Source organism: Phocoena phocoena, chromosome 3 (genome assembly GCF_963924675.1).
Source record: "Phocoena phocoena chromosome 3, mPhoPho1.1, whole genome shotgun sequence".
Taxonomy (NCBI): Eukaryota; Metazoa; Chordata; class Mammalia; order Artiodactyla; family Phocoenidae; genus Phocoena; species Phocoena phocoena.
Window position 1 is genome coordinate 147430145 of NC_089221.1, and position 25947 is coordinate 147456091.

General features: G+C 37.9%; 1 protein-coding gene across 1 annotated transcript in view; it reads left to right on the plus strand.

Annotated features, from left to right (window-relative positions):
• The first annotated feature begins 545 nt into the window (after nt 1-545).
• The window catches only part of RANBP17 (RAN binding protein 17), a 316069-nt gene continuing 290667 nt past the window's right edge, over nt 546-25947 (plus strand). The window contains exons 1-4 of the mRNA XM_065873435.1: nt 546-563; nt 10397-10543; nt 14928-15018; nt 22947-23113. Of these exons, the coding sequence (XP_065729507.1) occupies nt 546-563; nt 10397-10543; nt 14928-15018; nt 22947-23113 (423 nt within the window). The remainder of the gene's footprint in view (nt 564-10396; nt 10544-14927; nt 15019-22946; nt 23114-25947) is intronic.

Here is a 25947-nt window from a genome sequence, read left to right on the forward strand (position 1 = left end):
ATTCTGGGAGTAAGGGATCAAGGACAGCAGCTGGCATGTAGCAGCCAAAGGTTATGGCTGATCTGTCATTGGCAAGTGGGTGTTAGGGGACAAGAAAAGATGTGGAGATGGGGGAGTTAGAAGGCGTGGGCAATAACTATGCTAGAGGTCAAGAGAGTCTGTGGGAGATGTAAGGTCAGGGGTCATGGCTGACAGTTGGGTGGTGGTGGTTGCCTCAAGGGCCGGAGGCCTGAAGTCACGACTCACCTGAGGAAGTTGAAGCATGAGGACGGGGAGGGGTGATGGGGGCGGTGGCGGTTGAGATTCCTGGCCCCCGGCCCCGCCCCTCTCGGGCTGGCCCCGAGCGCGCCGCCTCCGTCACCCCGTCCTTCCCCGTCAGCCCCGCCCAGTCCGGAGCTTCGAACGCGAAGGCAGCTCGGCCGAGGCGACGAGCGAGCTAGCGAGTGGCGCAGGGACCCAGCGGGCTGCTGGGGCTTCTGCGGCGCCCGCCTACGCTCCCTCCCCTCGGGTGCTCGGGGCGCCGACTGGCGCCGCCCCCCGGGAAGATGGCGCTGCACTTTCAGGTCAGTGCGCTTTGCGCCGCGGGTTCTCGCTCCGCCGGTCAGCCGCCCCGGGAACCCGGCGGGACGCTGGGGTCTGGAGACTGAGGGCCGAGGCCGGTGGCGGAGGCCGCGGGGTCGCGGGCCGGTGCCTCGGAGCCCCAGCTCCCGTCCCCGGCCAGGGACCCACGCACTGGCTTGGGCTGCACACCCCGGGCCCGGGCCCGAAGAAGGGGCGGCCAGAGCTTGGGGTTGACGGTGGAGGGGCAGGGGCCAGCCTGGAGCTCGCCCCTCGGGGGAGGTACGGATGCTGAGGACCGGCCGCGTGGGAGCCCGCTCTCCCTGGTGCCGCCGCACGGCGCGCACGGAGGCTTCGGCGGCGCCCTAGCAGGTGGGAGCCCGGCCGGACCAGCCTTCCCGCCGCGTCGTGGGCCGCGGTTCCATCGTCTGCCTCCACACAGTTCGTACGGAGCTCGAGAAGGGGGCCTGGGTCCGCCGATGGAGGGCGCAGCAGTTGGACTTTAATTGGCCAGAGCGGACAGGGGCTGTGTATATGGGGAGTTGCGAAGGAGGGCTCTGCAGCAGCTTCATTGGAGGAGGAAACGGGGGCAGGACGCGCGCTAGGAGCGCAGAGATGGTCTGGATGGGACGCGGGCTGGAGGAAGGCTCACGTATTCTCGGGCACTCTGGCATATGCATCCAGTTATTCATACAACAAGCATTTATAGAGCCTTCCCCCGCCCCCCCCGTGTCTCAAGCACGGTGCAAAGTTCTGGGATAAAGGATTACATCATCTTACCATACTTGCCCTCACGGAATTCACGGATAATTATATAGTACATGTGAAAAATGGTATGATAGAATTAATCACAGGATATCATGGGACATTGAAAAGGGGCAGTCAACCGTGTGTGTGTGTGTGTGTGTGTGTGTGTGTGTTGGGAAGGAGTGAGGCAGAGCTGCTGTGCTTCTCAGGCAAGCTTTTCTGAGCTTCTGTTCATCTACTAATGTATTGTAGTTCCTACTTTGCTAGGCCCTTAAGATATAGTTCTAGCAAAACTTTATGATTTGTACACTCAGGAAACTTGCAGTCTAGTGGATACTGAAAGAATTGTAGGAGTTGGCCAGGCGAAGAGGAAGGGAAGGGTATAGAGGCAAAAGGACAGTGTGAGCCAAGTCAAAGAATTGTGGAAGAACATGGCACACTGCAGGAAGTTCGGTTTGGCTGGAACTTAAGGTTCATAGAAAAGGGAAGGGAGCAGGGAAGCCTGTGGAGGCAGGAGATGACCTTGGAGAGGTAGGCAGTCTCATAATATGCTGACAGTGTATCTAAGTGTCCCAACCCTTTGTAGATTTCTTTGGATCCCCTGTGACTACAGTGACTCATTAATTATTGATTCTTCCAAAGGGTCTTTTCAATCAGCCACTCTCCTATCAGGTAATTGACAGCTCAGGAGGTAGTAAACCTGACACATTACCTTTTGACTCCTTGCCATTTCTAAGCGTCTCCAGGTCAAAATAATGTTATTTATTACCACTTTAGTAAATATGCCCTTTGGAAATCTTCACAGGAGGAATTTCACAGGAAGGACTTTGGGATTGTAAATAGGTAAACAGATGTTCATAATTCAGGTGTAAATCTTGAGGGCAATTAAAAACTGTGGTGGAAGTTTTGGGGACTTCCCTGGCGGTCCAGTGGTTAAGAATCTGGCTACCAATGTAGGGGATGTGGGTTTGATCCCTGGTTAGGGAACGAAGATCCCACATGCAACTAAGCCCATGCACCGCATCAAAGACCCAGCGCAGCCAAAAAAAAAAAAAACTATGGTGGAAGTTTGGAACAGTTTCAGACTTGGAAAGATGAAGCATAATAGTAAATTACCCAGTCTGGAAGATTTCTTCATACTTAGTGGTGGAAAAATTAGCTGCTAATGCCAAAATTACCCAAATTGGTTTCCTAGGAATGTATTTCACAGCAGTTCTGGGAAGCTTAAAAGTGGAGTTGAACAAACAAAAGACCTGATGATTTGGGGGGCCAGAATTAAGCTCTGAACCTTCTCAGTTTGAATTGTTTTCAGCATATGGATCATATTGTTACCCAGTTAACTCAAGGAGCCTTTATTGCTAATGATAACTGGTACCTAGCATTTTGAATTTTCACATGCTTGTTATAGATGTTCAGCCCCACAGCTAGCTTGAGAGGTGCGCATATACAGTCGGCTTTCTGTATCCCTGAGTTTTGCATCTGTGGATTCAACCAATTGTAGATTGAAAATACTCTCAAAATTCCAGAAAGCTCCAAAAAACTTCCATTTACTGCACACGTGACAACTATTTGCATAGCATTTACATTGAATTTACAATTATTTACATAGCATTTACATTGTATTAGGTATTATAAGTAATCTAGAAATGATTTAAAGTATTTGAGAAGATGTATAGAGGTTATAGGCAAATACTATGCCATTTTATATAAGGTACATGAACATCTTTGGGTTTTGGTATCTGCAGGGTGTCCTGGAGCCAATCCCCCTACTTATGTGCATATATACATTTTATCCCTGAAGACACTGAGTCTTAGAACAATTGTGACTTGCCCAAGGCTACAGAATTAGAGTAGTCTTAATAACTCACGTTTCCACATTCTTTCCTACCAATATCTTACTGTCATCTACCCAGCAGGGAAGTTAGTGAAAAATTATGCCATTTTGATAAGTAAATAAGTGAATTTATGTAAGGGGAAGTTAGGTCACTGCTTCACAGTCTTTTTCACATCATGGCATACATAAAAAATGGTAATTGTGTGGTTCATTGACATAAACTGCTCATAACCAAAAGCCTGACTGGAGGACAAGGGGATCAATGTCCCTGACATACTATAACCATTCAAGGCACATGTATTCTGGTTAGGAAGCTGTGGGTTAGGGTACTCTGTCCCAAAGGAAGAAATGGATCTGGATTATCTGAGAGGAGACAGTCCAGATTAGAGGATAGGGGACAGAGTGAGGAAAGGTATTTCTGGGACCAAGTAGGAGGTAGGCACTTAAGATTTAACAGAAGGACCTTGATGAGAATCAAGAGATAACATTAGGAAAAATTTAGGAGATGCAGTTGGTCGATCTTTTTAGCTTTCAGGATTATTCCAGAACCTGGGACTATAGTCATGCTTAATAGCCAGCCAGGCATTCTGATATGATCAGGCATACCTGATATGATCTAGATGTGATTGTGAACTATTATAGTTGAATACGATGGTAACATGATGAGAAAGGGGTTTGGAAAAGATCATCCTGTATGGAGTTGAATGGGAGAAACTATAGACAAAAGACCAATGTGGTGTTTTATAATTAACTGAAGAGATTATTTACAATTTGTGTAGATCTGCTGTGTGCCAGGAGGTGGATTAAGCTTTCTATCGTCTTTTCTGTCTTAATCTTTACAATTATTTTAGATGGAATCTTCACAATTATTTTACGTGGTGGATATTACTACCTGCAGTTTCAAAAGTGAGGTTTAGAAAATTTAAATAATTTGCTGGAGGTCACTTAATAAGTAATTGGACAGATTCCAAAGCTTCCACTCTGATTCCCAAAGAAGCCCCTAAAGAAATCCTGGGCACTGTAGGCCACAGTTGGAAAATACTCTTCTATTGATCTACTGTCTATGAATATCATGTAGAGGTGTTGAGTCTGAGTCTTTATTTTAAAAGAATTGGTAGGATTTTGTGATAAATTAGGTAGGTACCTGGAATTAGCCAAACTGCGAGGTTTGAGGGCACAGTTTGCAAGACTGTTCTCACTTCTGACACCACCTGCATATTTGGGGGTTTCCCAGTACCACTCTCAGGTTTGATAGTTTAACAGAAGAACTCACAGAATTCACTGAAAGCTATCATACTCAGTTTATTATCAGGAAAGTATGCAGATTAAAATTGATTAAAGAAGAGATACATAAGGCAGAATCTGGGAAGGTTCTCAAACAAAGCTTTTGTTGTCCTCAGGACATGTTACTCTCCAGCATATATGTGTGGCAGTAGGCACCAAGTATTGCAAACCAGGGAGGTGCACCTGAGCTTTGAGTTTTGGAGTTTTTATTGGAGCTTCTTTATGTAGTCATTGATTGACTGGTTGGTTGCCACATGATTGAGCTCAGTCTTTAGGTCAGATGATACTGAGCAATCTAAAGTCCCCACCCTAAAACACAGGGTTGGCCTTTGGGATGGTCAGCCACCAATTTACGACTATGGGGTGTGGTCTGCTACACACACACACACACACACACACACACACACACACACACACCCCGCCCCCGCCCTGAAGAAAAACATTCCCATCTTAGACGTAGATTACCTCCCAGAATCTGAGGGCGAAGACCAGACTTTTTCTTTGGGCAAGGCCAAACTCTTAACTATATAGGAGGGACTAAGGAGAAGGAAAAGTAAAAGATAACATCAAGATTGTAAGTCTAGATTCTGGTCTACACCTCCAAAACCACTGAAAACAAAGGGACAGTTGATGTGAAAATCTGTGGGAAATATGTTCAATTCAGTTCCTGACATTTTGGGGCTGTTTTCAACATCTTTCTTGATTTCCAAGAAGAAGTTTGTAGATAAATATAAAGGTGGTGAATAGAGAGTTGAAAGTGTGGACTAGGACATCACCTGCAGGTACATGATGACTAAAGTCAAGGGTGGTAAGATGGCAAGGTGCTGAGGAGACAACATGTGCTTGGGGCCCACAGATTTGTATGTGGCTCAGAATTGACCATTTACTCATATTTTGAGCAACGTGTGTGTGTGTGTGTGTGTGTGTGTGTAGATATATATATGTGTGTATATGTATGTATTTGATCTCTCAGCCTCAGTTCTTTTTTTTGTCTGTAAAATGGGTGTGCTAAAAACATGTACTTTACAGGAGTCAACTTTTTAGAATTGGTTTAAAAAATAGAAGATGGAAATACTTTTGTAAACCTTTAAAGCACTAAAACAAATATGATCCAATTCATTGTAGAAGAAGGAGTTCTCAGAGGCCCAGAAATAAGCCCTCAGGTATGCTCGGGAAAAGGTAGTAAAGGGAGGAAAAAACAAAGAGTTTATGGAAAATGAGTAACTTTAAGATAAAGGCACTTTCTATTAATGGTAGTCAAGAAGCTTAATTCCAGAAGGCAGGAAAGATACAGAGAAGAGTAACTGAAAGGAGTTTAAATTTAATTGAGCAGGGATTTTTTTGTGGTTCATCGATTTATTGTTTTATTATTAGGGGACATTTTTCCCTAGGACAAAAAACCTTCGTTTTTTTCCAGCTTTCTTGAGGTATAATTGACAAATAGTAAACTGCACATACTTAAAATGTCCTTTTGGATGAATTTTGACGTAAGTATGTTAACTGTGAAACCATCTCGGAAATCAAGATAATGACCATATCTATCACCCCCCCAAAGTTTCCTTATGCTCCCTTGTAATCCCCCCTTGCTGCTTCCCTGTCCTTTTCTCCCACTCTCTCCTCCCTCCCCAGCCTGAAACCGCTGATCTGCTTTCTTCCACTATAGAACCATACAATATAAACTCTTTTTGTCTTGCTTCTTTTACTAGGCATTTACCTGTCGTTAGATACATGGTGGGAATTACTGTATAGAAAGAAGTCACATCACTTACTGGTTAATTGTATGTCAAGTGCAAAGTGCAGAAATGAGTCCAGAATAACTTGGAAGATATTAAGACTGTAGGCAGGATTATGTCATTGTCTCCTAGGCTATGGAAGTTGGGTGCTGTCTGTTTATGTTTGATAGTTTATCGATGGGAGTTAGGTGATATCCAGTTCTACCTGTGTTACCTGTTATTTATTTATATGGGCTTCTTACGGTGATATGAAGCCATGTAGAAGCTTTAATAACTCAAACCCGGTTTGTCAACAAGTTGAGAAGGGATCATTTCTCTGAGGCATTCTTATGTTAACCATATTCTCAGACATCAGTTTATAAAACTAAGATGCAGTTTATCAGTTCACTATGAAAAATAGTCTCTCTTTATAGACAGATTTTCTGGAAAATCAAATGCTAATCAGAAGATTGGTCACTCAGCAGTCATCACAAGTTTAACTACTTGAAATGTTTAGATAATGCTTTTCCACAGGGTAAGGATCTTTATGTATGTATCCTTTTCTCTAAAAAGATTTATCAGTAGTATGCTAGGCATTTATTTAACTGTTATCCTTACAGTGAAAGAATAGCTTAATTTTTTCCACTTTGTTTCAGTCTTTCTTAAGAGAAAGTTCAAACCTTTACCTTTTTATCTTTCACTGCCTTTAGGTGGTTAATAATTTGAAAGGCATTTGGGACATTGTTGTAAACAAATACTTTTTAAATACACTTCAGACTTGTTCTCTGTTGGAGTTCACTAAATCAGTATAGCAAAAAAGACAAAATTCCAGAACTTTTTCAGAATATTTCCAAATAGATTTACTTAGGTGCCACTGAATTGATTAATATTAATGTTTGTGTTAGTTTCTTGGGGCTGTTGTGACAAATTACCACAAACTGGGTGGGTTAAAACAACGAAAATTTATTCTTTTTTTTTTTTAGAAGCTATTTTAGCTTTATATTTTTATTTTATTTTATTTATTATTTATTTTCTTTATTTTTGGGGGCTGCGTCGGGCCTTAGTTGCAGCATACGGGATCTCATTGCAACGTGCAGGCTTCTCTCTAGTTGTGGCGTGCAGGTTTTCTCTCTCTAGTTGTGGTGTGCAGGCTCCAGGGTGCGTGGGCTGTGTAGTTGTGGTTCTTGGGCTTAGTTGACCCGCAGCCTGTGGGATCTTAGTTCCCCGGCAAGGGATCAAACCCGCGTCCCCTCCATTGGAAGGTGGATTCTTTACTACTGGACCACCAGGGAGGTCCCAGAAAATTTATTCTTTTATACTTACAGAGGCCAGAGTCTGAAATTAATGTGCTGACAGGGTTGGTCTCTTCTTAGAGGGCTTGAGGGAGAAACTGTTCTGTGCTTTGTCCCTAGTTTCTGATAGCTGTTTGCAGTCCATGGTCCATTGGCTTGTAGATGCATCACCCCAATCTTTGCCTCCTTTTTATGACTTTTTCTCTTGTTTCTGCATCTCAAATGTCCCTCTCTCTTGTGAATCATTGGATTTAGGGCCTGCCCTAAATCCAGGATGATCTCATCCCTAGATCAGGATTTGCAAAGACCCTATTTCAAAATAATTCGAAGGGACTGGTGGTTAGGACTTGGATATATCTTTTAGAAGGATACAATTCCACCTATTACAATATTCTTATTAGGTGATACTAATAATAAACAGCTAACGTTTGTAATGTGTATAGTGTGCCAGAAGTTATGTGGCCCTAACTCATTTAATCCTCGCAGCCGACCTTTTGTTTTTCAGCAGTTAGGTTTTCTCAGTATTTCTGGCTTCGTTCTTTTTTATACTCAAAAAGTCTACTTCTTCAGAGACTCGTAGACCTAGATGAATGCGTGACAGCAGGATCAGTTTATCTTTAAATTATTCTGGGTATTATCAGCTGTAAAATTTAGCCCTTCAGATTTATTAGATGAAGGAAAAGGTTTCTGAGGTTGATCATGAGTCATGAGAGGGAAAAAGGTAGCTCTTTTCATTTTTGTGTTTCTTACCCTTGGAGGAAATATGGGAATTCATATGTATTCATGAACCATAAATTTTCTATGCATTTTAATATGATGAACAGTATGTAGTAGCACTCTGAGGGCTTCTTGGGCCAGTCTAGGTAGAGGAAATGTTTAAAATGTGGTTCATTTTTGCCGTCCTTTATCCTAATTTATCCTTTTGAAACCTTTCTTTTGTACTTTTATTTTCACTCTAGCAAAAAATTCCCTAGTCTGAGATGTTGGGCTCTGAGCTGGATAGAGAAGTGGAAAATGCCATTAAGAAACTAAGGAGAGAGAAGTAAAAAGAATAATGGGAGCTAGAGGAGGTTTCATTTCAGTGTTTCTTATGTATTCCTGTTAGACAAAGGTACATGCATTTGACGGAATGTTTAGATTAGTGTAGCTGTAAGGCTGCCACATAAAAATTCAGGTCAGAAAGGATAAAAAATAGTATTTCTTTATGAATATCCCATTACCTTCGTATGCCCACCTGACGTTGAAATCTGTGCCAGTTTTTTTTTTTGTCCTCCAAAGAATAATTCTCTAAGTTCAAACTGAAGTAGTTTTAGTAAGCCACCTTTAACAAAAATTCTCTAAAGCTGAGAGGAATACTGAACTCATTTAGAATTTTTTCTTTCAGATTTTATCCACGTGTCCTATATCTTCAGATTAGATTATATTTATAAACAGAATGATTTATTTATTTTTATTTTTTAAATTGGCTTGTTTGTCCTCCCTATATATTTTTAATACAATTTTAAAGATTACCCTTTACTTATAGTTATTATAAAATATTGACTATATTCCCTGTGTTGTACAACTTATCATTGTAGCCTATCTTACACCCAGTAATTTGTACCTCCCACTCCCCCACCCCTATATTACCTCTCACAGGTAACCACTGCTTTGTTCTCTGTTTCTGTGAGTCTGTTTCTTTTTTGTTATATTCACTAATATGTTGTAATTTTTAGATTCCACATATAAGTGATATCATACAGTATTTGTCTTTCTCTGTATGACTTATTTCACTTAGCGTAATGCCCTCCAAGTCCATCCATATTACTGCAAGTGGCAAAATTTCATTCTTTTTTATGGTTGAGGGATATTCCATTGTGTATATATATATATATATATATATATACACCACCTTCTTGATCCATTCATCTGTTGATGGACACTTAGGTTTCTTCCATATCTTGGCAGTTGTAAATAATGCTGCTGTGAACATTGGGGCACATGTATCTTTTTGAATTAGTGTTTTTGGTGTGTTTTTTTGTTTTTTTGTTTTTTTTTTGGATATATACCCAGGAGTGGAATTGCTGGGTCATATGGTAGTTCTTTCAGTTTTTTGAGGAACCTCCATATTGTTTTCCACAGAGGCTGCACCACTTTACATTCCCACCAACAGTGTATGAGAGTTCCCTTTTCTCCACATCCTTGCCAACATTTGTTATTTGTGTTCTTTCTGATGATAGCCAGAATGAATTATTCTTTATGTCTGTAAAATAGGAACCTACAAGATGATAGCTAGTTATTACACTGCTATAAGTAACATGGGGTCAAGTCGTAGTTCCTGAGAATCATGCCGTGGTTTACCTGCAGCACTATGAGTCATTAGTTCTGAAGACCCACATCAGCGTATATTTGTATCTTTTCTTTTATATAGATGGAACCATTGAAGTTCTTATAATCTGAAAAAGAATGTAAATTGGCGTAATGTCTGCAACTTGCACATGATAATTCCCCTTACCCATCTCTTTAGCTTCTTTTGGCATCTCCTCCTGGCTGTCTGTCTACCAGTCATACTGACCTTTTAATGCCTTGAAACGATTAAGCTCTATTCTGGCCTCTGGTAAATGCTGTGTCTTTGCCTGAACTGCTGTCTACTCTTTTTCATATGGCTTACCCTTTCAGGTCAGCATAAATGTTACTATATACTTTAGGCCAGCCTTTTTAATCCCCTTGGATTAGACAAGTCCTCCTCTTTCTGTACTCTTACTTTTCCATCACAGAACTATCAATTTAAATAATTTAGAGGTAGGAGGTTTGCCTTTTTTTTGTTCACCACTGTGACCCCTAGTAAGTAGTTGTAGCTCAATAAGCATTTATTGATTTGACAAATACACGCATGGTATTTGCATTCCTTGTTTCCTATGATTAATATATTTACCTTATTTTTTTTCACTCAAGTAAAATGTTAAATTTTTTTTTTTTTTCTTCTTAAGAGTTTGGCTGAATTGGAAGTATTATGTACTCATCTCTACATAGGGACTGATCTTACACAAAGAATAGAGGCTGAGAAAGCACTCCTGGAACTTATTGACAGCCCAGAATGTCTCAGCAAGTGTCAACTTTTATTAGAACAAGGAACAGTAAGTATTTGATAACAGCAATTAACAATGAAAGATCGGTAGGTATATGTCATTGTTAATGAATGCATGTAGGTTAGCAATGTAGGTTAACTGATAAGTATTACCATATGTCTTTTTACTGTAGTTTATTTCACTGTTGAAGAATTGGAAAGCCTGGAAAGAAAACTTAGGGAAGAGCCCAGGAGGTGGAAATAGGCATGAATCAAAATACATTCTTGATTCCTCTTGGCCCCTTTTTATGTCTTCTACCAGCGGCAAAAGTTACATTTTTAGAAAGTTGGAATTAAAAATCTAGGTGGGAGAGGCAGATTGTGATTAACTTTGAAATGTGAAGGAATGATTCAGAGGAATGCTGATTACTTCTTGCCTGCCTCTCTCCTAGAGATTCATAGCCATTCATTCAACATCATTTAGCAAGTATTTAAATGTAAAACCAGGCACTGTACTACCTACCTGCTTTATTTACAAGCATTAAAGTAACTCATAGTTTAGTTGGGAAGGCGTAGATGTATCACTATAAATAAAGAGCTATGGAATGATATGGTAAGCACTACAGTAGGAGACTGTAGGATCTACAGAGCAGAGGTTAGCAAACTTTTTCTGTAAAGGGCCAGATTGTAAATAATTTAGACTTTGTGGGCCAAGAGGCAAAATCAAGGGTGTTTTATAAATATGCCTATTAGAAGAGAGAAAACAAATTTCCACAAAGTTTTATTTATGAATTTTAAAATACAATAATTGAGTACAGTGTTTTTGTAGTATAAGTCTACTGATGAAAAGAATGGAATTATTCTTTTGGGGATGACATTTTGCTTAACTGGGGTTCAGAGTTAGTATTTCCTATCATTAGCATTGATTACAAATGTTCATATGTTAATACTGACCTGTAATGAGATTTTACAAATTTCATCTTTGGAAATGTCTCTTCACACAGATAGGTACTACCAAATATTGATATCAGCTGATAAGCATATGATTTTAATTAAGCATATTCATCACTTAGAAGGCATGTATAGTGTTTTATTAAAACTTCTCTTGATATTTGTCTTCTAGGATGTCATTACATTCTAGATTAATCACTTCCAATTGAAGGTTAGGTGGAGGTTCCTCAATTGCTCAGTTAAATGGATTTTGAAATATGGAAATTTCCTTTGCATTTGCAACAAGGTCTGGAAAAAAGTGCTGCTGGAACATAGTTTGAGCTCAGAAAATATACTCAGCAATAGAGATCTTGCTACTTGTTTTAATATTTGATTGTGTGGAAAATATATAAAGCAGCTTGATATTACTTGTGATTCAATCAATGTTAGTTGTGACTAGAGTAACTTTATTGCATTATAAGTTTCACATTAGTACTAAACACTGTTTGCCTTTTAGACAATTTTGTAACTTTAGGTTGAATTCATTAAGAGACATTATCAAGTTTGAAGCAAAAACTAACTTCAAAAGCTATTTAATGTTCAACAATAGTGGATAAAATTGGTTCTTCTCATTCAGAAAAATTTCAGTCTCAGTCCTGAGCAAGAAAAAATTGCAGTAAAACTTTACCACTGCCAAGCTATAGAACTACTGTGCAGTAGGGCAAGTCAGAATTTTCAGCTTCTATTTCTGACAGAAGTTTCCAGAACTGAAGATGAATTCATGAAAGTGAATTGAAGTCCACTGTTTTTTTGTTTTGTTTTGTTTTTAGATTTTTTTTTTTTTGATGTGGACCATTTTTAAAGTCTTTATTGAATTTGTTACAATATTGTTTCTGTTTTATGTTCTGGTTTTTTGGCCACAAGGCATGTGGGATCTTAGCTCCCCCACCAGGGATCAAACCCGCACCCCCTGCATTGGAAGGCGAAGTCTTTTTTCTTTTTTTAAATTAATTAATTAATTTAGTTTTGGCTGCATTGGGTCTTCGTTGCTGCGCACAGGCTTTCTCTAGTTGCGGCGAGTGGGGGCTATTCTTCATTGCAGTGTGCGGACTTCTCATTGCGGTGGCTTCTCTTCTCGCAGAGCATGGGCTCTAGGTGCGCGGGCTTCAGTAGTCGTGGCACGTGGGCTCAGTAGTTGTGGATTGCAGGCTCTAGAGCACAGGTTCAATAGTTGTGGTGCACGGGCTTAGTTGCTCCGTGGCATGTGGTATTTTCCCGGACCAGGGCTTGAACCCTGTCCCCTGCGTTGGCAGGTGGATTCATAACCACTGCACCACCAGGGAAGTCCCTGGAAGGCGAAATCTTAAGCACTGGACTGCCAGGGAAGTCCCTGAAGTCCACTGTTAACACTACTGATTCATTAACACATGATAGATTCAAATATTTACTACAAAGTACCTACTGATGAATAATAAAATGAATACCACAGGCCTTTAGTCTCTTACATTTTTACAAGCTTTGTAAATTTGTCCACTTAAGTTTTTTCTTTTTACCACCACTTGTGGCACATTTTAGCAGCTACTTCAGGTTGTACAGAATTAGCATTTTCTCAGCTTTTTTCAAGATATTCTGACCAGTAATTGCATGCAGACTCTTCATAGAGATTAATTCTTTAGTCACTTCAAACTAGCATTGACTTCTGGAATAAACAGATAATGTCGGTAACAGTATGAGCAGTGCATGTTGGTAACATTGGTAACTCATCAAGAACTAGGGAGAACCTCCAAATCATTCGCCTGGTTTGAAATTGAATTTTGATGTTGCTCTAATAATATCTTCAACTATCTGGGCCTTCTTCTCACTGAAAGTCTAGTCGTCTGAAGTTTATGTTCTCTGCATGTGTAACTTTGGCTACTGCAATAAAATAATGGTGATTTAATTAACTCTTTTGGTAAGTGGCTTTCCTTACTTGGCTAACAAATGAGCCATTTCAAAACCTAACTTTGGTTGTAGCCTCACTTTATTTTTTTGTGGAGAAATTTCACTGTTATAGATATTCTGTCTTAAATTTTCTCCTTTTTTCTGACTATTGATTACCCGTGAGTTAGGAATACTGACATGAGTGCTTGGTATGATATGGTCAACATATGTTGTATTCTTTTAGGACAGCTATAGTACAATTGCATAAAAAGCACATTGCTTTGCTATATGATTCAGTAACAAAATGATCCACATCCCACTGTGCCTTAAGAGTTAGATATTTGAAGTGCCTTTCTATCTTTTCTTGTTTTGACATAACAGACATGCACTGGTAATAATAAAAGGTGCGTGTCATGTCATGGTGATACTCATGGCACTCTGTGCTGTGAAGTTAATCAGTACATCACTGCGGTTTATAGTGCACTGAGCAGCAGTAGGAGGCAGTGAGTGCCATATACTGTTTTAACTATTTGATTCTCCTGTCATAGTCTGAAAGCAGACTATATGCATGTGGCTGTGTTCTAATAAACTTTATTTATGGACACTGAAATTTGGATTTCATGTACTTTTCACATGTCACAAAATATTATTATTTTTATTTTTTTCCCAACTGTTTAAAATAGTAAAATCCATACATAGCTCATGGGCCTTGCAAAAACAGGCGGGATTTGGTCCACAGGCCTTAGTTTGCTGACCTCTGGTCTAGAGAAAAAAAAATAGGGCTATCTTTACAAGAGATTGCTAGGGGTAGAGTGAATAACTGAATCAGATTTTGAAGGGTTGAGTATGCTATTAAGTTAAGACAGTTGGTGGCCAGAGTGAATACAACCAGCATGGATCTGAAGGAGGGGGGAGGTTAGGGTGGGAAAGACATTGAAAGGAACTGAAAGAGGGCTGTTTTGGTCAGAGGATAGCAAAGAGTGGAACCAGATGAATTTGAAGAGATAATCAGAGGGCAGAACATGCAGGACTATGTAGACATGGTAAGTGTATTTTATTTGAACTTGCTCATAATCATTTTTTTCCTCTTGCGGAGGATGGGCTCTAGGTGCACGGGCTTCAGTAGCCCAACAACTGCTTGCCATTTGAAAAGACTACCTATACCTTCCTCAGCTACCCCACCCTTATGAGGGATTGTGTGTGTGTGTGTGTGTGTGTGTGTGTGTGTGTGTGTGTGTGTATTTTATCCCTTGTAAATCTGCCAGTTTGGAAAACCAGAAAAATTCCCAATATTGCTTAGGAAAAGTTCCTATCATAGTATTTTTTTTTGGCTGCATTGGGTCTTCGTTGTTGCGCGCGGGCTTTCTCTAGTTGCAGCAAGCTGGGTGGCTTCTCGTGTTGCGGAGCTTGGGCTCTAGGTGCGCAGGCTTCAGTAGTTGTGGCGCATGGACTTAGTTGCGCTGCAGCATGTGGGATCTTCCCATACCAGGGATCGAACCCATGTCCCCTGCATTAGCAGGCAGATTCTTAACCACTCTTCCACCAGGGAAGTTCCCTTATCATAGTATTTTGATTAATCTATTAAAATTTATATTTCTTTACAGACATCCTATGCTCAACTCCTTGCAGCAACATGTCTTTCAAAACTTATTAGCCGAGTCAGTCCTTTGCCGATTGAACAAAGAATAGATATCAGTAAGTGGTTTATTATGCTTTTTATCATATTGCACTTTAAAAATAATTTTTGCTTTTAAATATGCTAAACTGTTAACAGGCTTGCAAGTTATTTTATTGTCATTTTTAAAGATGAGTAGTCAAGTCTCCTTTACACATGTAGTGATAAACAACAATGTGTTATACAAAAATGTGTTGTCAGAAAAGCATTTGTTTAATTTGATAATAAATAATAACTAGCATTTTATTGTCTATACTATTTACTAAGATTTGCACTATCTCATTTTATCTACCAAACTTCTGAGATAGGCACTATTGTTATCTTCATTTTATAAATGAGGAAATTAGATTTGATAGGATCTATAATGTGCCCAAGATCATCACACATCTAGCAAGAAGTAGAGCTGTGATTCAAACTTACACAATTTTTGTGGAGTCCATGCTCTTAGCGATTATCTTAACATCATATACAACTAAATGATGGGAAAGAAGTGTACTCTCCAGCATTTCTCAGGATCCTATATCAAAATCATATGGGATGCATATAAAATCAAAAGCAGATTCCTACTTATTAGGAAAATAATGTGTATATGGATGAACAGTGCTTGGAACTTAGTGTAGTTGGAAAATTGATTCTGTAAAGTACCAATATGCTTTCAGAAGTAATGTATTTTCATATTTTAAGTGTGTGAATTTGTTTTTCATATGGACAAAACTCTGATAGTTGAGGTATGGGAATTTTTTTATTATCTTTGTTCATAATAGACTGTTGACTCATTTCTGCTCTCCAGCCTCAAGGTTTACATGATTCATATTTGTGTAACAGAAAAGTTAAAGTGTAGTATTATATATGATGGTTCTTTAAGCTCAGTTTTTGAATGGTCACATCCCACAATGATTTGTCATTTGCCTCATATGTTTGACTGATATTTCTCTTAAGTACCTAATAACCGAGGGGAACTCCTTCAACTTGATAAAGAACATCTACCAAAAAAAAAAAAACCTACCAGGCTGAAGAAAACCTAGAGGAGAATTTATCCATGTTCTCATGGACTTGTGTGCTTAAGAAAGCAAAAGAGAAATTTACAGTTTAAAAAATAAGGGTTCAAACATTAAAAACCTGTCATAAAACATTGTGATTTTGTTTGTTTGACTTTTATACACATAAACACACATATTTTAGGTAGACTTATTTTTTTAGAGCACTTTTAGGTTCACGGCAAAATTGAGCAAAAAGTACAGAGAATTCCCATATACCCCCTGGCCCCGCACATGAATAGCCTTCCCCAGTATTAGCATACTGCACCAGAGTGGGTACATTTGTAACAGTTGATTAACCTACATTGACACATCATCATCACCCAAGGTCCATAGTTTATATTAGAGTTCACTCTTGGTGTTGTGCATTCCGTGGGTTTGGATAAATGTATAAATGACACATATCCCCCGTTATAGTATTATACAGAATAGTTTCACTGCCCTAAAAAGCCACTGTGTTCCAACTATGCATCCCTCCCTCCCCTCTAACTCCTGGCGACCACTGATCTTTTTTACTGTTTCCATAGTTTTGCCTTTTCCAGAATGCATGTAGTTGAAATTATACAGTGTGTAGCCTTTTCAGATTGGCTTCTTTTACTTAGTAATATGCATTTAAGGTTCTCCATGTTTTATCATGGCTTGGTAGATCATTTCTTTTCTTTCTTTTTTTAAAAAAATTTATTTATTTTATTTATTTTATTTTTGGCTGCACTGGGTCTTTGTTGCTGCACCCGGGCTTTTCTCTACTTTGCGGTGAGCGGCAGCTACTCTTTGCTGCAGTGCACAGGCTTCTCATCGCGGTGGCTCCTCTTATGGCGGAGCACAGGCTCAGTAGTTGTGGCCCACAGACTTAGTTGTTCGCGGCATGTGGGATCTTCCCGGGCTAGGGCTCGAACCAGTGTCCCCTGCATTGGCAGGCAGATTCTTAACCACTGCGCCACCAGGGAAGCCCGATCATTTCTTTTTAATGCTGACTGATGTGCCGTTGTCTGGATGTACCACAGTTTATCTGTTCACCTTTTGAAGTACACACCTTCATTGCTTCCAAGTTTTGGCAATTACGAATAAAGCTGCTATAAAGCAGGTTTTTTGTGTGGACATAAGTTCTCACTTCATTTGGGTAAATACCAAGGAGAGTGATTGCTGGATTGTATGGTAAGAGTATGTTTAGATTTGTAAGAAATCACCAAACTGCCTTCCAAAGGGGCTGTACCAGTTTTGCATTCCCATCAGCAATGAATGAGAATTCCTATTCTTCCACATCCTTGCTAGCACTTGGTGTTTTCAGTGTTTTGGATTTTGACCATTCTTATAGGTGTGTAGTAGAATCCTACTGTTTTTTAATTTACAGTTTCCTAATGACATATGATGTCGAACATCTTTTCATATGCTTATTTGTTGTCTGTATATTTTCTCTAATGGGGTGACTGTTTAGGTCTTTTGCTTATTTTTAAATCAGGTTGTTGTTTTCTTATTCTCTGTATATTTTAGTAAATGGTCCTTTATCAGATAGGTCTTTTGCAAAGATTTTCTCCCAGTTTGTGGCTTGTCTTCTCATTCTCTTGGGCAGAAGCTTTTAATTGTAAAGAAGTCCACCTTATCAAGTATTTCTTTCATGGACTGTGCCTTTGTTGTTGTTTGTAAAAAATCATCACCAAACCCAAGGTCATCTAGATTTTATTCCTGTTATCTTTTAGGAGTTTTTATAGTTTTGCATTTTAAATTTAGAGCTGTGATCATTTTGAATTAATTTTTGTGAAGTGTGTAAGTTCTGTGTTTAGATTCATTTTTTTGCATGTGGAGGTCCAGTTCTGCCACCATTTGTTGAAAAGACTGTCTTTACTCCGTTTTATTAGCTTTGCTCCTTTTTCAAAGATCAGTTGACTGTATTTATGGGAGTCTCTTTCTGGGTTCTCTATTCTGTTCCATTGATCTATTTGTCCTTCACCAGTACCACACTGTCTTGATTATTATAGTTTTATAAAAATTAAAGTTAGGTAGTGTCAGACCTCCAACTTTGTCCTTCTCCTTTAGTATTGTGTGGGCTATTCTGGGTCTTTTGCCTCTCTATATAAACTTTAGAATCAATTTGTCAATATCCAAAAAAAAATAATAACTTTCTGGGATTTTGATTGGGATTGCATTGAATCTATAGATCAGTTCTGGAAGAACTGACATCTCGACAACATTGAGTCTTCCTGTCCACGAACATGGAATATCTCTACATTTATTAATTTCTTTGATTTTATTCATCAGCTGTGGTTTTTTGTAGATGTTCTTTATGAAGTTGAGGAAGTTCCCCTCTGTTCCTGGTTTGTTGAGAGTTTTTATCATGAATGGCAGTTGGAATTTTTGAAATCCTTTTTTTGTATCTATTATGATCATGTGATTTTTCTTCTTTAGCCTATTGATGTGATGGGCTGCATTAATTGATTTTAAAATGTTGAACAATGCTTGCATACCTGGGATAAATGCCACTTGGTTGTGGTATATAACTCTTTTTATACATTGTTGGATTTGCTTTGCTAATAATTTGTTGAGGATTTTTGTTTCTATATTGATGAGAGATATTGGCTCAACTACAAGTTTTCTTGTAATGTTTTTGTCTGGTTTTGGTGTTAAGGTAATGCCAACCTCATAGATTGAGTTAGGAGGAATTCCCTCTCCTTCTTTTTCCTGGAAGAGATTGTAGAGAATTGGTAGAATTTCTTTCTTAAATGTTTGGTAGAATTCATCAGTGAACCCATCTGGGCCTGGTGCTTGCTGTTTTGGAAGGTTATTAATTATTGACTCAGTTAATTTAATAGATATGGGCCTATTCAGATTGTCTCTTGCACTTATCTTTTTTAAATGGATACTTAAAAAAAAAAAAAAGGTACACTCATTAAAGGAAATTCGGAAAAAAGAGAAAAGTAGAAACCTACCACACAATTTCAAGCAACAAATGATGTGTTTCCTTTATGAGTTTCTTGGGTTTGAGTTACTACTCTTGCTTCTGCAAGTAGATTAGAATGTTATGAAATGTCTGACATGTGTCAATAGAATAATTGGTATGTCAGTTAAAATGGAAAATGTGAAGATTGCCTCAAAGTCACATTGCCTTTATTACATCAACTCTAAAATTCTCATTCTTTCATGATACGGTCCCAGACTACATATTTCATTATTTCCCAACATTAACTCTGTTGCCTGTTCTCTGTGTCCAGCACACTGTTTTCTACCTATATTAGTATAATTAACCATGGCTTACCATCGCTCATCAATTAAATACCATTTCCTCAGCCTGGTGTTCAAGTCCTTTCATGAGCTTGTAATTGATGGATCGTCCCATCCTTGTAGCCTTATATCTCATTGGTACTAGCCTATTTGTACCAGAAGGTATTTTCCTCATGCCATGTTATTTCTGCCTTGGTGCCTTTTCTTATGTTGTTTCTCTAGCCTGGAATGCTGTCCTTTTAATCTTCTATTCAAATAAAAGTGTAGCTTAAGTTTAATTACCTATATAAATCAGTCAATTCTCCTTCCCTTTCTCTGTCCTTCACTCCATCCCTCCCTCCCTCTTTCCTTCCTTGCTGACTCCCCTCTTCAAACAGCTTTATTGAGGTATAATTTATATACCATAAAGTTAACTTGTTTTAAGTGTACAATTTTTGATTTTTAGTAAATTTACAGAGTTGTGTGAACATTCCCATCATCCCTTCCAAACTCCCCATGCTCATTTACAGTTAGTCCTGCTCCCATACCACCAACCTCTAAGATGTTTTCTGCCTGTATAGATCGACCTTCTGAGGATATTTCATATAAATAAAATCATATCATGTGTAGTTTTTTTACATCTAACTTCTTTCACTTCAAAAAATGTTGTTGAGGTTCATCCATGTTGTAGCATGTGTATTTCATTTTTTTTATTATAGAATAATATTCGCTTGTATAGATGTGTGACATTTTGTTATCCATTCACTACCTGATGAACATATGGGTTGTTTTTGCTTTTGGGCCACTGTGAATAATGCTACCATGAACATTGACATACAAGTCTTTGTGTGGATATACGTTTTCATTTCTCTTGAGTAGATACCTAGGAGTGAAATTGCTGGGTCATAGGTAAGTTTATGCTTAACTTTAAAAAAAACTGTCCAACTATGTTTCAAAGTGCCTATACCATTTTGCGTTCTCAGCAGCAATGTGTGAACATTGCAGTTTCTCCACATCTTCACCTCATAAGTCTTACATTGATCTTCTTGTGGTAGTTTCTTTTTGTCTGTCTCTCCAAATATTTTATAAGCTAGCTCTCAAGGCATAGATTATAGCTCAAATTTTTGTGTTCACAGCATTTGGAATTGTTTCCATCAAAGCATTTGTAGTTAAATGTTGAGGTATTTACCTTCTCTTCATTTTTTTCCTGAATAACATGCTAGCCTTTGGGACCAAAGTAGAGATTGAGTCTTTCCCCTTTCTTTTATATTCTTTTTGTATGTTTTCTGATAGACTTTGTGGCATATTATTTTACTTGACTTCAATTAATCAGTCAAAAATATTTCATATTAAATTTCTATAATGTGTAATACCTAAAGTTTCAGTCTAATGGTAGTAAACTCCAAAAGACTATCTACCAGTTTTGACTTAGAGTTTTTGAATTACTAATTATTACTAAAATATATGGTTTGACCAGTATTTGAAAGCAGGAAACAAACAAACTCAAACCAAAACAACCTGACTCAGAGTCCCAATTTGGCCACTGTGACAAGTTGTTTCACCTCTTTGACCTTCATATTTTTTTACCTAGGAAACAGAATTATAGTAATATAATAGCAATATCTTCACATTGCTGTGAGAGCTACATAAAGCTTTTTTTCTGGGAAGCACTTGTAATTTCTAACTTGTTTCATAAATGCTAAATATTGTTGTTATTATATATGCATTTGACACTCAAAGAGCCTCTAGTGCATAGCGTTCCAAGTTTCTGTTAACTTTTGTTGGGGAATTTTTCTAGCTGTTTATTTCATTCTCCCATGTGTCTTTCTGAACATTTCATTTTCTTCTTGGTATGGCTTTTCCCTATTATCTTGGGCTGGTGATGATTAGATTGCAGTTGTTTTACTTGATTGTTATCATTGGCTCTTGCTTATTAAACTGGAACACTATTATAGGTCATGTAATAAGCATAACGTGAGAATATTTTATGTAAAACGTTCAACTAAAGTAACAGAAATACAGTCTATTAAAAATTTTTGCCTTAGATAATAAACTTATTAGCTAGTATCTTTGCTCAAGGAGTTTGGGAAGGTGTACTTCAGGTACCTAGCTTAAATGTGAAACTTGGTTTGTCTCCTGTTTTGTTGTTTTATTATTTTTGAGATTACCCTCCCAGTGGTTACCACTACCTACATATAGATTTCTCACATTCCCTCCAGTTTAAAATTTTTCAAGGTACTAAAAATAAAAATAATAGAAGTAAATAAACCAGATTTTCTTTTATGTTTAGGAGGCAGTGTCATTTTCATAAGTTTTGTTATTGAAATAAAAGATTACATGTAATGAAGCTTAAGAGAACCATATTACTTTAATCCATAGCAGAAACCTCTTTCAGATTTATCTTAATGCTAGGAAAATCTCTTTTAATAGTGTTTTTATTTGTATAACTGTGTATTTTTAATGTTAATAAAAATTAAGGTTGAAATGTGCTAGTCGTGAGAACTTTTCTTTTTTATATCAAGGTTCTCATTACAGTTGTCAAGAACAGCTGTTGAAAGTGTTCTTGGATTTTGGGGTTGTTTCCATTAAAGCTATTTTTAGTTAAATAGTGAAGTATTAATATTGACTTTTTCTTCACTCTTTTCCCAAATGGTATGCTGGCCTTTGGGGCCAAAGTAGAAATGGAATCTTCTCCCTTTAAAAATTTTTTTTCTTCTGTTTTTCTGATAGACTTTTGTGGCCCATTTGTAACCTCAATCACTCCTCCATTAGGAAGCTCATAGCTGAATTTGCTACCCACTTTTAATGATTTGGGTATATTAACTTTATTCCAGGCTTTACTCTTCTGTTCGTACTTTCTTTAACTTATGTACTTATTTTATCACATTATATTATTTGTATTCTTTTCTGCCACTTAAACAGCCAGATATCGCTTCTCGGCCTTTTGGCTAAGATCATGTGTAAACAGCCAGATAGTGTGTAGTCAGTTTTGCTATAACATGACATATGTATTCCTAAAAGTGACTATGCTGTGCAGTGATATGTAGTAAAACCACAGGGCTTATTGGAGAAATGGGATTATGGAAATAAAATTGAAACATTTTGTCAATGACACATTAAAAAAAGGATAGAAATCTAATAAAAGACATAGTAGAGTTTTACACATGTTAAATGGTTAAGAAATACTAAATAGAATAAATACAGCATTTTATCTTGAAGAAGACCTGAAGTTTGTGGAAGGGGGCCCACTTCAACAAATAACTCATTGAAGTGTTGAAATTTGTGAGTTACTATGAAGGTAGAAGGAAGGTGATCTGAAATAGAATGGAAATTGTAACACCAAAAGGGATGAGTCTGATAACACATGAGATGAACTGAGATAGCTAGTAGATACGTGCATTTTGAGTATGGCTTGGTTCGTTTGGCTTGGTTGCCGTTTTCGTTATTCACCTAGTGTTTCTTTCTGAATGAAATTATGCAAAAATGAAAGTGACATTCGCATTATACTCATATTATCCCCTAATATATCAATTGAATTGGAACACATTTGCTTTTTCCAAATAACCCTTATAGGAGAACTGACTATATAAATAAGTACATATCTTGGAGAAAGGGATTAACTTTTTGTCTAAGAATGTGTTGTCATCACTACCTGTTTTTACATTATTCGCATTAAGTTACTGAATAGTCCAAATGATCACAATATTTTTTTACAGGAAACTACATTCTTAATTATGTGGCATCACAACCCAAGCTGGCTCCCTTTGTCATCCAAGCTCTAATTCAAGTCATTGCTAAAATTACTAAATTGGGGTGGTTTGAGGTTCAGAAAGACCAGTTTGTCTTCAGAGAAATTATTGCTGATGTGAAGAAGTTTCTTCAGGTAAGAAGGCATTATTACATTATAAGAACATCAGTAGTTGTTTTTTTGGTTTAGAAAACTGCTTTTCTTAAAATTAAATTGTTTGTTTTGTGGCTACCAGAACCATATTAATTATGGTTTATTATTTATCCTCTGGAGCCTGTATTTTTTATTGCCAGGAAAAGAGGATCATGTCATATAACTTCCAAACCAGAAGAATGCAAATTATAATGTTTTATAATTTCAAAAATATATGTTGTCATTTGTAACCACGTGTGTCTTTGTATTGCATATATGCAAAACATGTATATAATGTTTTTCATGTATTATCTAATTTAATGCTAATTACATCTCTGTGAAGGGAATTACATTTTGTAAATGAGAAGACTGAGGCTTAGAAAAGTTAGGTAATTTGTATAGGATTGCATAGTGATCTAGTAAAGCATAGCGCTTGTACTTCAACAGGTTTTCTAACTTAAGATATATATATTTAAAAATTTTTTACATTATACCACATTGAGTCATACTAAATTCTCAAGAATGTTTTTAACCTAAATGATTAAAGTTATAACATACTCACATTTAACTTACACAAAGGACTGAAAAGGAAAAAAAAGAAAGAAAGAAAAGAAAAAAGAAAAGCAAGAGGACACTAATTTAAACTGTGCCAGTGATTCCACTTGCCATTCCACATAGTATTTTATGTTGTGGGGTGTGATATGGGAAACTTAAATCTGCTCTTTTCTGTTCCTGTATGCCTCTTTGGATGACCATCATGCCCTGCTCAGTATGATTCAGATATTTAAAGATACATACTTTTTCATGCAAATGTTATCCCTAATCGCAAGAAAAGTACCTTAGTTGGTGCTCTGCCGAAGAGGCAGTGATCTGTTACAGTTCTCAAGGAAAAACTGGCAGTTTGGATTAATAGATGTTCAGTGTTGGTTTATTGGCAATTAGGGGGCCTTTTGGACTTTCTGAGATGTTATTGCTTATACAGTAACTGTCAGATTTAATCCCTATGTAAGATGTAACTCCATCATACATTGTAATGCTAGAAACCTCAGAATATGAAACACTAGACTATTCTGCTTCTCTTTTATTCATATTGTTAAAATCCTGGTTAACAAATATTTGATTATCTAAAATATCACAAGAATAAGTGTATTTTTAGCCCTGAGGAGATCTGCTGTGGGACAGAGGGATAATTTATTCAGTGACACGTGAGTTTCTCACTTTATAGTTGTGCATATAATTTTGACTAACACAATAGCACCCCTCTCTTGTCCTTTACTAAGATTGTACACAGCTCATCAAGAATCCACACACACACTCACTGTAAACAAGAATAGACTTCAGAGTTCTTTTAAAATAAAATCAAGGTTGAAAACTGAATGAAATGAAATCATTCTTGTTGGCTAACATTTCTCAAGCTCCCTTTTCAATGACTGATAAGTTGAGCTTAAGTTGGGCTTTAGTGTGCTTTTGTCAGTTTTGGAAGACCAGAAGAAACAGAAAATGTTTTCTCTTCAAAGTTTATTACAGTATCACAAAAAAAGCACTTGCTTTCTGGGTATATGACTTAACCTAACCTTCAGTCATGAGAAAGACAACTGACTTAGTGTTTTAGTACTCTAAAATAGTACCGCATGGTTCCTTTGGTTAATAACAGCTTCTGTGAATTTTGTACTAAAAATTATTTTAAATTTGTTAAATTTTTAATGGCCTGAAATTTTGTATATCTTCTTTTCTCTGTTATTGTAACCTTATTGCTGTCATACTTCTAACATTTACACGCCTCCTTTCTACATACCTACCCAGGAGATACTACTGTCATCTAGGACAGTGCTATTCAGATTGCTGGTTCACAGCAAGATAAGGGGTTTATGTCAGAATGTAAATCAACGTGGTGCTTCCGTCATCGAGAGAGACTTGCTATGAAAAATATGCCAGCTGAACTGAACAGTGTACTTAGTGACTTATCTGTTTTATATTTTGGTGCAAACTCTTTTGTCATGGACCAGTATCAAACCATTCTCAGATTAGAATCGAATTTGCAGACTACCAGCAGATTCATGGACTAACAGTTGGTCAGGGAACGACATGTTAAGGAGCATTGGCCTGGTTTACACAGAAGATGGATGCTTCAGTAATGTGAAATCTGTAGTTTATCATAGAGTTCCGATTGTCCTAAAGGGCCATAAAGAATTAAAATGCAAAAATTGGACTTCCCTGGTGGGGCAGTGATTAAGAATCCACCTGCCAATGCAGGGGATACGGGTTCGATCCCTGGTCCGGGAAGATCCCACATGCCACGGAGCAACTAAGCCCGTGCACCACAACTACTGAGCCTGTGCTCTAGAGTCCACGTGCTGCAACTACCGAGCCCACGTGCCGCAACTACTGAAGCCCGCGCGCCTAGGGCCCATGCTCCACAACCAGAGAAGCCACCGCAATGAAAAGCCCGCGCACCACAACGAAGAGTAGCCCCCGCCCGGCACAGCTAGAGAAAGCCCGTGCACAGCAACAAAGACCCAGTGCAATCAAAAAAAAAAAAGCAAAAATTATGGATGTTTCTTTTATTTTTTTATTCTGAGATAATTTGAATTTAATTATACCTAGTGACCCAGTGTTAGTGAAATTCTGTGATAGTTAGAAGGAATGACCAGCTATAAAATTAAGGCTTGAAAAGTGTATCATCTGTACTGCTTTTTTAAAATTATTATACTATAATTGGATGTTATATTTTTTTATTTTCATACTTCCAATGTGATTTTGCAGTTGAGTAATTTGTTAGTGATGTGCGTATAAAATCTGAATTTTGATTTGAAGGAAGTTATTGAGATTAAATTGGA